General features: G+C 39.9%; 2 protein-coding genes across 2 annotated transcripts in view; both read right to left on the bottom strand.

Moving 5' to 3' along the window:
- Window positions 1–8,451, bottom strand: part of PBLD (phenazine biosynthesis like protein domain containing) — a 10,822-nt gene extending 2,371 nt beyond the window's left edge. Inside the window, 8 exon segments of the mRNA XM_042458457.1 lie at window positions 1,216–1,394; window positions 2,257–2,345; window positions 3,279–3,308; window positions 3,410–3,519; window positions 3,608–3,706; window positions 5,566–5,665; window positions 8,369–8,415; window positions 8,418–8,451. Coding sequence (XP_042314391.1) covers window positions 1,216–1,394; window positions 2,257–2,345; window positions 3,279–3,308; window positions 3,410–3,519; window positions 3,608–3,706; window positions 5,566–5,665; window positions 8,369–8,415; window positions 8,418–8,451 — 688 coding nt within the window.
- Window positions 1–14,467, bottom strand: part of TET1 (tet methylcytosine dioxygenase 1) — a 646,721-nt gene that overhangs the window by 227,276 nt on the left and 404,978 nt on the right. The window lies entirely within an intron of this gene.

The raw sequence follows: 14,467 nt of genomic DNA, 5'->3' as shown, positions 1-14,467 counted from the left end.
ATTATTATTATTATTATTATTATTATTATTATTATTATTATTATTATCTCCTTGATAAAGTCTATCAAACTGGTGTGTGGCCTACTCCTTTCTACTGCTCTCCACCTTTCCTAGCATTATTGCCTTTTGTAGTGTGTCTTGCCTTCTCATGATGTGTCAGATGTATGACACCCTCAATTTTGTCATCCTGGTTTCCAGTGGGAGTTCAGGCTTGATCGGTTCTAGAATCCATTCATTTGTCTTTTTGGCTTTCTATGGTACCCTTAGCACTCTTTTTCCAGCACCACATCTTAAATGAGTTTATTTTCTTTCTATTGGCTTTCTTTTTTTACCCAGAGGTAAAAAGGGAGGGTAGATTTTGTCAAGCTCACTATGTCCTGTTGTCCCCAAATGCAGTACTTTATATGCTCATAAAATGAACTGAAGTCTCTTTTGTGGGAAAAAAATCAGTGAGTGCGCTCAGGAATATCATGGAGAGGGGAGGGCATTAAATCTCACCTGCACAGATCCACCTCTTTATCTGCATAGCTCCACCATAAGATTGCTTTGTTGGTCATGCAAGAGCATGATGAAATACTGAAAGCCTAGAGGCACCTGACTAATGAACAAATTCTATTAAATTATTATTTTCTAAATCACACGCTAGATCCCAAATTATGTCAATGTTCAGTACAAATAATGGCCAAAATCCAATACAGCCAAGACTTCTGGGAGGTGTCCACAGGCTATTGGTGCCATCCCAGCTCCAGCTGCCCACCCTCATAAGCCCCATCACTGAGGAATTTGCTACCAATGATAATACTGCACTACGCTGTTATAACACTATTATTACACTTTTACTACTACAGCTGCTTCTTGTGGCATTCTAGGGTTTGTAGTTTAGTGACGCCTAAGAGCTCTCCGACAGAATTCTAAATGCCCTTCCTTAAACTGCCAATCCCAGGATTCCACAGGAGGCAGCCATAGCAGTAAACATGGAATAATAATGCTGTAACAGTATAGTCCGGTACTGCTAGTGTTAGAAAGACAGGACATATGTATCCTCCCATCCCATGGGAAGGTCTTTTAGGCCTGTTTAAGTTGGTATGGGGCTCTGTACTTTTTGCTGAAAATTATGTGGCTGTTCACATAGAATCTTTACATAACAAAGCATCAACTAGGAAGTGTTCATTCTCCTTTCACAAGCAAACATTCTTAGCTCACATAAAAACACACCTGTGACAGGATCTTCTGAAACACCATACCAGGGTGCAAAGTAGCGGGAGTAAAAGTCATAGCTTTCATGCTTCCCGTGGCCATCTCCCTTAAGTGTGACTATTACTCCTTTTATTTTTCCAGTCTTTTCAGCCAACAGAAGTTGCTCAGCATTCACTTTCAGTTTCTCCAGATCAGACCTTGATGTTTAAGCATTGAATGTGAAGCATTAAGAACAGTAACAATCTGACATGTATTTCACTTGCAGATAACTGGGACAAAGATGGGACATTATCTCTATAGCATGATTAGGGAATGTGTGGCCTTCCAGATGTTGTTGGACTACATCTCTCACAGATTATTGGCTGTAAACTATACAATAAAATAAAGTAAAGGGTGAAGGAGAAAGGCCATACAGAAGAAGATCACATAAAACTTTGCTCAGATACAACAAAAGAGACTTCACAGTCTAAAAAAAGCCTGTACTGAGAACCATACAAACAGATAGTTGGAGCAGGTTCAGAGAAGGGCAATAAGGATGATAAGAGATATAGAGAACAAGACATACAAGAAAAAGTTCAAGGAGTTGGGCATGTTCAGCTTGGTGAAGAGAAGACGGGGGGTAACATGATTGTACTCTTTAAATATTTCAAGGATTGCAACAAGGTGGATGGTGCAAGTTTGTTCTGTGCTACCTCTGAGCATAAAACTAGGACAAATGGTTTTAAAGTTCAGGAAAATAGATTTTAAATTATCATTAGAAGGAACTTCTTGACCGTTAGAGCGGTTCAGCAATGGAACCAATTGCTCAGAGAGGTGATGAGATCTCCTTCTCTGGATGTCTTCACAAAGAGTCTGGGTAGCTACCTGCTGGGGATGCTTTAGTTGGGGATCCTGCATTGAGCAGAGGCTGGACTCAAATGGCCCATGAGACCACTTCCAATTCTATGATTCTATGATTCAATGTCAAATAAATTGAAGAATACAAAGAAGAAGGAGGGTTGAGACACAATCAGTTTACACATAGCCAGTTAAAGAAATGTGTAACAAAAATGCATGTACCTCTTGTAAGTATCACTGAGACGGATAAGGAACTTTTTTGTGTCAGGAGAATAGCGAACATCTTGAACATTCATATCACCTACAGCTGCCTGGTGAAAAAAATATATCAGAATATCATATTCACACATCCTTGCCACACTGCACCATTTCACGCACCATTTTATTAAAGGCAAAATTCTAACAAAGGCAGCCTTGGCAAGGAAACATATGAAGCCACCATGTTGATGCCATTACTCTAGTAAAGGTGTGAGAGAGTGTGGCTCCTAAAGCCATTTGGGCAGCCCAGGAGGACCCCATGCTCTCAATGTTGTTTTCACTCAAAATGCCCCTGCATATCCTCTAAGGCATAGCTAACAATTTGCACCCAAATAAATAAATAAATAAATAAATAATCAGGCCCTCGATCTGGTTTAAGACTGAGGGTCTATATTTTCAATACCATAAAAGACTTCTGGTTATTATCATCTTTGAAAAAGGAATCTCCTGGGTCAAATATACACAGAATGGCAAAAATGTGGCAAAGATGCCCTCATGCCCCTAGAGGACTCAGGGGTATTTTGAATTAAGAAAACACATTCCCAAATGTGGGTGGGAGACACAAAATTGTGATGTGTATGATCCTTTGAGGTGTGGTGAGGGGTGTGTGTGGCGACCAGATGTTCAGTGAGTGTCCAACCCTACTCCAAAATAAGCACAGGAGACTCAATTTGGAATTGAATCCTAGCTTGGATGAGGATGGAGACTTTAAACCCTCCCATCAGTGTGGTTCCAGTTTGGTCTGGGATCCCATTGCTGCACTTTTTATTGCCAGTATGTGATCTGTTAATTTTGCCAGATCACTTGTTTGTCAATAACAACTGCTCAAATGAGGGCATCATGAAGACATGCCAGATATATCTAGGCCATACTGTCCCATGAAAATGAGAGGAATCATGCCAAAAACCTTTGACAGACAGGATGGTTTAATACGGCACATTCCTATATACAGTAGTACAATGTAATATGAAGACCATGCCAGTTACCTTCACTAACTCTTCCGTGTCCTTAACATTCTGGAAAAAAGAAAAGAAAGTAAGATGTAAGTAATATGTGGCTTTTCTCTTTCCCTTTGTGGAAATGCTGCCAATTGGGAAAAGGGCTGTTTAAATCTAACCTGTGGATTGGTGAAATAAAGCGGCAAGTCCAGGATAATATGATCATCTACTTGTCTGGCATTTAATTCTCCACTCAGAGTTACAAATGTGAGGGTGGAATTCACATTTTCTGTTTTAAAAATCAGAAAAATATAACTGTAACATAAGCTTGAAAAGTATTCCCAATATTAAATAATGAATTGGTAAATGCTAATTACTTTTGTTATGGAATAACACAGCAGCTGATGCAAGAGTAGCATGACCACAGAGAGGGACCTCATTAGCTGGTGTAAACCACCTCAGTCCAAAACGAGAACCTAAGAAAAGACATTATGAGAGTCAGAAATAACAATCAAATTTAGGCCATAATGTACCCCTTCAAAAAGACTGGAACTAAATTTTCATTTGTTGTTGTTCTTCTTGTGCGCCTTCAAGTTGTTCCTGAGTTATGGTAACCCTAAGGCAACCCTATCATGGGGTTTTCTTGGCAAGTTTCATCAGAGGGACTTTGCCATTGCCATTTTCTGAGGTGGAGAGAGTGTGACTTGCCCATTCCAAGTGGGGATTTGAACTTTGGTCTTCCAGAGAGCTACTTTTAATTCTCAAACCACCACACTGGCTGCCATAGGGGTGAAACAGACAGGCAAGAAAAAGCATCCTGAAGTTGCCTTTTCCCACCAATAGCACCGCTCACTCTCAAGGCAGCTGGAGTGCACACGTCTTGACCACACAGCGTGGTTTCAAACTCCCATCCCTGCGCTCCTTCACAGGAGCAAACTTCTGGCGACTGCCATCCCATTGGATGGCAGTCCCTGTGAACCTGCACATATTTGTATGTGTAGCGCTTAACCAGGACAGGGCATCAGAGCAGAAGTGTACCCATGCATATGCCGGCAAGATACAATCATACCCCCCCTTCACCCCATGCACCCTCTTTGACTGTCTGTTTTGTGTATTTTATACTCATCTCCAGGAGAGGTGTCACTGTTTATCTTTTGGGCACTGCCACCCTTACCGCTTAGGTATGGCAGCTCCGTCCCTTTTAAATGTGCTCCTGCGACGGGGTGTTTATATGCACACTTAGGGTTAGGGTTAGGATAGAGCACCCCTTTAGAGCCAGTCTGGCGGTGCTGCATTTAGATGTATGAGCGAAAGTGTGCATTTTCCAGGAAGAAGTGAGAAAATTCAGCTCCTTTATAGTCTGGTTTTTCTCCCTGAAGGGCAGCTTGAGAGTAGTTTCCGACTCTTGTGTCATCTAAATGCCCTACCTGGAAGCCGGACGGAAAGCTGCTTATTTTGACCATCTGTTTTGCCTCATAGTTAATTGAAAGAAGAAAAGCTTATAAGCTTCTCATGTCCCATCTCAAAGCCCTACACTATGTTTTCATACCTTATATTAAACCAATTATTCTACACAGTATTTAACCATCAATATTTTTGAAGTCTCCTTTCTTAAATGTTTCTGCAGTATATAAGGTTGCATACCTCAATGTACATAAGGAAATATTAAGGATTATGTTATTTGATTGAAGCACAGACCTTACAGGCCAAGATACCCAAGGGCCAGTTGGGCCAAAATTACACCAGCTGAGGGAGCACTGAATCCAAGCCACTCCCAGCCTAGGGGTGCAGGAAACTACTCACACCTGCCACCACTTTGGTCTATTGTTGTGTCAGCATTGTGGCTATGCTCCTGGGAAGTTTGGATCCAGTGTGACTCAACTCCTCCCTCATTTTATCCTTCTCCACAGTTTTTTGACTCTTTAGCAGCATATCTTAGACAGCAGAGCAGCTCTGCTGGCAGATCACTCATCTGACGGATCAGTGTGATCAATGGGAGAAGTGCCTTGTGCCCCCTCTTAATCCCCTATAGGCACCACATGCTGAGTTAGGATTATACTTTCAGTTACTAAATTGGTAGCCTATTTAAAGATGGGTTGATTTACCTTCCTTCAAAGCCTATGTTAAAGAATATTAGAACTGTTCCTTTTCAACATGGATTGAATAACAAGTGTGATTTCACAAAACACCTTTTCAATTCACCTTTCTATACAATTTTTTTTCTATTCACCATCATTCTTCAATATTAATCTATAAGGACTATATTTACCTGAAGCCAATAGTGGAAAAACATTTGAACTAATTATTTGATTTTAATATACTGAAAAGGTCTTACTTTTGGTAAAGTCATCTGTGGGTTGCAGTTTTCTGATGAACGCAGTTTCTGAAAGGTTCATTTCTTTTGCTATTTTTTGGTGCCAACTTTCTTCCAGTTCCTAATTGGGGGGGAAAGCATTTTATGGCAACGGTAAAAATGGTTCACACATGTTTTCAAACATTTCCCATCAAATTTACCTGATAAAAAACCATAATTAGGTCAAGATGGTTCTGATTCTCAGTTCTTTATTTAACTTACGCTGCATTCACACTGCAGAAATAACCTAGTTTGACACCACTTTGACTGCCATGGGTCAATGCCATGGGATCCTGGGAACTGTAGTTTGTTGTAGCACCAGAGCTCTCTCACAGGGAAGCCTAAATGCATCACAGAACTACAGTTCCCAGAATTCCACAGCACTGAGCCATGGCAGTTAAAGTGGTGTCAGCCTGGATTATTTCTACAGTGTGGTTGTAGCCTATTAAAAGCACTGAGGCTGTGTGAGGAAGAAACAAAGAAAAATGACCTGTAGGTCCCTCTGCTGCTTGGGAGAGTATCCCCAAAGGTAACACCAAACACTCTGACTAGTTCAACGGTGCTTTCTATACTTGAAGTACCTTAATAGCACATGTGAACAATTACATTATATTAAATGCAAAATATAATGCTTATCTCATATATACATACACACACACACACACACACACACACACACATATATATATATATATATGAGAATAAGGAATTTAATTCTGCCACATTGAAATAAATACTGGAATAAACATCTCAGACTATAAAGCTTTAATAGGACCAGCCTTGCTGTTACAAAGACTGGAGCAGCTGCCCGAGAGAGCAAAGTCTCAGGGCCATGAAAGGGCAGAATGTTGTTGTTTTGGTTACTTTATCACTTTATTTTTACTTCTAGGTATGGGAAGTGAAGCTTCTGTACTTGTCTTCCTCATTTGCCACAAAACTGTAATGTGATGTTACACATCAAGGACTGCCAAAACATGTATGAGTAAGGAATTAAGGTGCTGTGTAAATTTACAGCGATCTATCTATCTATCTATCTATCCATCTAGAAAGAAAGAAAGAAAGAAAGAAAGAAAGTAACAGTCATTTCTGACATATAATGGCCCTGATGCGAACCTATCATGGGGGTTTTATGGCGATATTTTTTCAGAGCAGGGTTGCCATTGCCTTCCCCTGAATTTGAGAGAGTGTGACATGCCCAAGGCTACCCAGTGGGTTTGATGGCCAAGCTGGGAATTGAACCCCGGTGTCCAGAGCTGCCACTACGCCATGTTATCTAACCCCAGACACCTATAAATAAAAAATAGTGGGTGGGTACTTCCAAAACTTTAGTATCAGAGGACTGCTTTATATTTGGGTGCCCTTACCAAAGTACAGCGAACAGAGCAGGCTGCAGGAAAATAAGAAGCTGCCTTTTATTGAATCAGAGTGTCACTCCACCTACAACAAAACTGTCAACAGGTAACACCTTTCTAGGGTTTCAGGTGGGACTCCTTCATAGTTCTTTGCCACTGGAGCATGTCTTTGGCATGGCTTCTGGCCTCTTAGGATGCATGCAGCCTTTAAACAGCATATCTCCAAAATGACCAGAAGCAGCTTTATTTTGGCCTGTCTGTATGGGCCCAATGCAAATAATTTCCCCCACACATTCCGGGTTTGTTGTTATGGAACTGCATGTATGCATATCCCTGCAGGTTCTGCTACTTATACGTGTCAGTGCTCAAATAAAGATGGAGTTGATGATGCAAATGTATTTCAAACACATTCATCGCATGCAGAGTTTGAACCTGATTTATCCTGGGTTATTCACATTGGTTATTCACACAGTTGATGATGCAAACTTTAGAAAAGCTAGAATACTGAAATTGAGTATCTTGGTTAAGAAGAGGAGTTTTTTTTTTGGCAGTCCCACCCAAAACTAATTGGATGCACTTGAAATGCACATGAACAATATTCACCCAGATTCTATCTGGATTGTTTTCACTGTCTAAAAAACCCTTAGGTAGGACTGGGGGGGGGCATATTTTAATCCCTCTATAATGTTGGCATATGGCTTGAGAGCTGGGGTGGCATGCAAACCTGTGATCTGAGTGTTGCCCTTCTTAGCTCTAGAAGGTCTAGAAGCGCATGGGAGCCTGTGCTGGATAGGAATTATGGCAACATCTGAAAGTCCATAGGTCCTGCCTCTGCTCCCATAAAGGTACAAAATGTGATCTTTGTTGGCAACTGTTTTCTTGGTGGCAAAGGGAACTTTAGCTGGTTAGATTTTATACAGTTACAACCTCAGCTCTACGTTTATGCCAAAGTTTCTAGGGAATTGCAAACTCTCTGAAACACTAGGGTTACATTTACTGCTTTCCTTTGTTCCTTGAGGGATGGATGGTTAATTCAAACCAAATGTGTATGTATTTGTAAAAAGGCAAAGCAAGTAGAGGGATGGGTCAATTCAAACCAAATACTTGTTGTTGCTCCCCAATCACTGTCATAAACATCTGTAACTGACATAGCAGCCATAGACCAGGCTATCAAAACAGCCATTGCAATGCAGGCATCCCAAGCAATTCTTTAGGGTGCAACTCGGTGCAATAGTCTCTTAAAAATACTTCATTTAATAATTTGCAAACTGTGATAATAAAGTACTGGCGATTAGTCCTGTACGGTGAGAATGAACTGTCACTAGTCAAAGTCATATTGAAATGAATACAGACAGCATCAAGTCACCAACCAAAGATTAGAGATCTTTTAAGTAGCAGTCACATTTAAGGAAAGGCCAATGTCAAAAACTCACATCTTCAAGAAGACAAACCGCTGCAGGATTGCCACGAATGGCTGATCTGTAAATGCATCAATGGTGAAAATAGAAATCTGCATTTTCTCCCTTTGGTGTCTGTCGCTTTTTCAAAAGGCGTTCTGCAAAGTGCTGCTGATCTCCAACGGTTGCATAATGTCTGAGTTAATATTAAACCCAGACAAAGAAAGGACTGGCAAGCTTATCTGCATTCATAAGACATTTTTTTACCACATCTTGCCTTGTGTTTAGAAAAAAAAATCAATTGAAAAGTTAATTATCAGACGAGATCGGGCGTGTTCAGGGTGGTTATGGCGCGTGGTAGGATGAGGCCACGTCAAAGGAAAAGAACAGTGGCTCCAGTCATAAGGTTTGAGGGTGTGTGGCATCATAAAGGAGTTATTAGATGTTTGAAATGTGTAAGTTTACTGAAGTACACATTTGAAGTACAATGTAATATATAATGATATTGTAATGGAAACATGAAAACACACACACACACACACACACACACATATAATATATTAATAAAGAAAAGTTAATTATCAGTGGATGGATTTAATTTTCATTAACGATCATTACTATGGAATTTGAAGCATTCCCCCCCCCCATTTATTCACTCATATAGAAATGCAGGGACCAGTAGAGTCCTATGTGTGTGTGTTTTTTTTTTTTATTTATTTTATTTACTATACGTTTTTATTTTATTTATTTCATTTTATCTGTTATTTTATTTTATTTCATGGTGTTTATTTTTATTTATTTATTACCATAGCGTTTTTAGTTTTATTTGCTGTGTTTAATTTTAATTTATTTATTTACTATATGTGTTATTTTTTATATTATTTCATTTCTATGGATGTTTTATTCTTATGTATCACTATGTGTGTTTTATCTTTATTTTTAATGCTATGTGTGTTTTTGTTTCATCTTATTTACTGTTTTATTGTTTATTTATTTACTATGCGTATTTCATCTTATTTATTTACTAGTGTTTTTTATATTTATTACAACGTGTGTTTTATTATTTATTTATCTCAGATTGAAGCCCTCAGGCACATGATTCACAAGATTCCTGTCACAGTCACAAGGCACATCTACACTGTGGAAAAATGAATTTTGGCACCACTTTAAAAGCGCTGCAGCGCCATCTTATGGTATCATGGGATTGTAGTTTGTATTGTGTTTTTTCCGCCTTCGCCTCTTTACCAAAAAGCCCTGGCGCCTCACACAAACACATAAAAACAACAAATCCAGGATTCTGTTGAACGACGCCATGACAGTTTGGGTGGCGTCAGAAGTGCCTTGTTTCTACAGCGCATGCGCAGTCGCGGCTAGGACAGGCCCCGCCCTAAGCAGTTATAGCCCTGAAGGTGAACTGAAGCGGGAACACCATTAGAACGGGGAGGGAGGGGAAAGAAAGGTGAAGCAGTGGCTGGTGCGCGCGCGCGCGCGCATGCGCAAGAGAGGGGAATGCGCGCGGCTCCTTTTCTCCCCGGGCGCCATTTGAATAACCGAGGGGACGGGCAAAACTGATTGAACTATGAGGCAGGGCTTGAGGGAAGGGACGGAGGAACCCCCTGGCCTCGCGAGATTCAGAAAAGGGGGCGCGCACGCCCCGTTCTGAATCTCGCGAGGCCACGGGGGTCCTCCTTCCCCTCCCCAAGCCCTGCCCCATATAGAAGCTAAATGTCTCACAAGCACTACCTTCCCTCACAACTCTTCCTATCTCTGACCACCCTCAACATCCATACACAATAATGAGGAATGCAATGGCTTGGAGGAGACTGTGTCTTTAGTGCTCAATGGTACACACTCGTCCCTCCATATTAGCCAGGGTTAGGGACACGACCTCTTGAATGTGGAAAAACAGCAAACAACAAGGAAACTTCTCAAGGAAGCTCTAGTCCTCCAGGGCAACTCTCTGCCAGACACTGACATAGAACTGAGCTGCAAATGCCTAGTGGAGTGTGCCCTCTAGGAATCTCTAGAAAAAGGTCCATTCAGTGTGACTTTTGGTTAAAGTTGGCCATAAGAGTTAATAATAATAATAAAATGTATTTATATACCGCTATTCCATAGATTACAGCGGTGTACAACAGTGGAAAAGACAGTTAAAAGCAGTTAAAACATCATAACTCCCAGCATACCCCTAACAACATTACAATATAGAAAATCACATAACAAGTTGCGCTAGAGGACCTAAATATTCCTAGAGTACATATTAATAAAACCCGTGAATAATCAAATCTGAAAATGTGGAGGGAGGAGTGTGTATCTATACTCATTAGGATCTTCTCTATCTAGTCCTTTCATGGCTGCCCTTCCCACTCTTAGTCTTCTGCTTATCTCTTGACTACAGTCTCCCTTCTGGTCAATATTTGATCCCAGTTACAAGAAACTTGTATTTCAATTTCCTCATTGTCTAATTTGAATTTAAGCAAATCTTCCACAGTCATTATTTTTCCTTTGATATGTTTATAACTGTGAAGTCAAAGGCTTTCATGGCTGGCATCCATACTTTTAGGAAGTTTTTCGGGTTATGTGGCCATGTTTTAGAAGACATCTTCTAGAACATGGCCACATAAAACTATGTTTATCATTATTCAAATTGTTATTGGTTAAAACATGGACCAAAATGGAGACTGCAGCCAAGAAATTCTATGAAATCAGAATAAGACTAGGAATGGGAAGGGCAGTCATGAAAGAACTGGACAAGATCATGGAGTGCAAAGACTCAAGAGTGAACACTAAAGTGAGGATAATCCAAGCCATCATATTCCCATCATCATGTACGGATGTGAGAGCTGGACAGTGAAGAAAGCAGATAGGAAGAAAATCAACTCATTTGAGGTGTGGTGAAAAATAAACCATATAACTGAAATAATGTATATGTTGTAATAATTCACAATTGTGAACTATTTAATTAGTATGTCAAATAGCAGTTTTGACGTGCATTGGTAAATCCAGTTTCACTGTAATGTAATAACATTCTAAACTTTTAAAAGCCATTGTAATAAACTTTACTGTTATCCAGTTTATTGCCAGCATCAGCAGCTGTAGTGAAATAACTATTATGAGACTAGGATATAAGGGAAGGGGGTTTCTAAATGCTGCATAACCAGCATCTCAACCACAGGTCTACACTTAATCATTAGAAACAGAAATGTATTCATCTTTTTTTTAACAAAGGGTTCATAATCTGTTCCTGTATCCAGACATCTATTATTTCTGAACATGCTCACAACTTCTGTGGTCTACCTGTGTCTATCTCTGCCAAGACACAGAAGGTACTAGTGCAACTTTTGGTAATACTGATTTAATGAATTTTTTTTTTGGTAATTTTAAATACAAAAATAAATGGTTTTATGCACTGGAAAATTAAATATTAAACTATTTCTAGCTTGCCATGGTGATTTATACTGAAATGAAATCCTGTATTAATGTTGTGTATCAGTGTTGTATTATTAATATTAAGCTTTATTCATAAAGTGCTGCAAATTTACTACTCTCAGTGCAATTAAGACATATAGAACAGCCAATTTATGGCAGCTGACATAATGATCCACATCAGTAGTTGAACCTATAAATTCACATTCCTTCAGATGTTACTTACATTCAATTTCTTCCAATTTACAAGTTCAATATTAACTTCGCAGCAAGTATATTAGTTGCTTGTCACTGTGATCCAGACAAGTAGGCCCAAAGACAAAGTAGGCCCACATACGGGATGAGCAGAGGCGATTACTTACTGTGAGGGTTGTACCAAAATTAACCCTGGGTGCCATTTTCTCTGAAACTGTTAATCCAAACGTGATGCTATTACACAACTAGACTGACCAGCATATGATTGTGAGAGAGACTGTTGGGGAACTTGGCTGTGGTCACAGTGTTGTCAGGGAGATTATCTACAACTTTGGATACAGGAAAGCGTGTACCAAGCGGGTACTCATCAATTAATTGCTGATTGAAAGGAGACTACAAGTGTGTCTGGAACTGTTAGCAGCATTTGAAGCCACTGGGACACCTTTTTGGGGGGAATGTTTGCTCTGGCATAACTATATGACCCAGAGACCTAGAATCAGTGTATGGAGTGGTGGTACTCCCCAGATAAAAGAAATTCAAAAGCCAGCACTCAGCACAGATTATGGTGAATGTCTTCTGGGATGACTATGGGTTGGCTTTTGCTTGATTACCTTGAGTGTGGGGCAACAAAGAACATAGACCATTACATTGTGTCACTTTGGAAATTTTGAGAAGCCATGCATAAGACCAGAAATATAATGCACGACTGCACATTTCTTTGGCAACATCACAGGTACTTGCAAATATGCGACAGCCAGTAGTGCCAATCTGTCGTATAGCCCCAATCTGGTTAGATGAATGAAAGTCTTCGGAGAGAGTGCTTCAAAGATGCATACAAAGTAAAAGACGCTGTCAGATACTGGACCAGGTAATGCCCCAAAGGGTTTTTCCAAAGTGGATTTGATGAGTTAGTTCAAAGGTGAAGCAAATACATTAGCATTAGTGGGGACTATTTTGAATAGGACCATGTTGTGGAGGAAGTGCTATTTTCCATGTCTCATGTTAACAGAGGAGTTATGACTTGACAGGCAGCACTTTCAGTCCGACGTTCGCAGGCTGACATGCCAAGTCTAACCCTTTTTAGCAGTATTAAAAGAAGAGGTAACAAAGCTTTTCAACCCTCTTTCTGCTCATTAATTTCCAGATGACTGGTAATACCTTTTGGCTAGAGTGTTGTATAAATTTACCTAGAATTACAATTCACTGAACTCAAGAGGCTTTACTTCTGAGTAGACAGGTATCAGTTTTAATCTGTTCTCTGCTCACCTAACAGACTTGGCAATGACATTAGAATTCCCCTTTCCTTGCTCTGAGCACTACCTCATCATTACATTAGTCCTACAACTGTATCACCAAGTAACACAGTGTTACTTCTGCTAATAGATAAGTTTGTTGCCTCTCCTTGCAACTTTAACAGACAAGAGAAAGTAAGAGACTCCCTAAAACACCCAAGGACAGCCCATGAAGGCTAAGAACACTATTATCACACTGCTCTGCCTTAGATTAAAAAAAAAAGAAATCCAAGTTATAAAACCTTGTCATTCTTTCCTTCCCTCTGCCATTTAAAGAAAATTTTAAGGGAGAAACATAATGCTTTACAGTGGTGCTACTCAAACATGGTTGTCCCTGGACCACTGCTGGTCCATTAGCCACTGGTTACCATTCCCTGACAAGTTTCCAGGAAAGAAAAAAAAGCAACTCGTCAGTGGGTATAAGTATGGTTCCAGTCCCTGGCACAATGAAAAAACCCTGCCATCCCCCTGCATCTGACAGCTTGAGAACAACTGGCTTAGGATACATGTACAATGCAGACTGACACCACTTTAACTGCCATGTCTCGATGCTATGGGATTCTGGGATTTGTAGTTCTGTGAAATATTTAGCCTTCTGTGTCAGAGCTCTGGTGCCACTACAAACACCAGAATTCCACAGCACTGAGCAATGGAAGTTAGAGTGGTGTCAAATTGCCTTATTTCTGCAGCACAGATGCATCCTTAGACGATACTGGTACAGTGGATGGCTAATCCAGGTGCTGCAGCTGATCTATTTTGACATGTTGTAAACTAGAGTTTTGTTCACAAACACTGGTGCTACTGAATTATGGCATGTTACATGTCTCTCTGCTTGGTCTCCTAGTCTCTTGGCCCCATTCTAAGTTTTCATACCTCCTCCTCTCCATAGCCTTCTGTTTCCCGAATATCAAGTCCTAATGCCTATTTGCAGTCAATGAATTGCATTTGATGAGCAAATTATGATAAAATCTGTGATTTTTAATAGAAAAAAATATACCCTAATGACATTTTCTGATAGATTAATCATAAAAAGGTGATTTCCTGTGGGTTCTTTTAATAGCAAAGCAGGAAAGAATCAAACCTTTAAAATGTATTATTTTGACCCTCAGTTTATATACATTTTAGATAAATTGACACAACACAGTTCCTAGAATGAAGTCTATTTTGCTATCTCCCACAATAAGACATTTATTACATACATAACATTACTAGCAAAAACAGG

The sequence above is a fragment of the Sceloporus undulatus genome, chromosome 3, assembly GCF_019175285.1.
Source record: "Sceloporus undulatus isolate JIND9_A2432 ecotype Alabama chromosome 3, SceUnd_v1.1, whole genome shotgun sequence".
Classification (NCBI taxonomy): Eukaryota; Metazoa; Chordata; class Lepidosauria; order Squamata; family Phrynosomatidae; genus Sceloporus; species Sceloporus undulatus.
The sequence above is the reverse complement of the archived record's forward strand: the minus strand, read 5'-3'. Positions and strand labels throughout refer to the sequence as shown.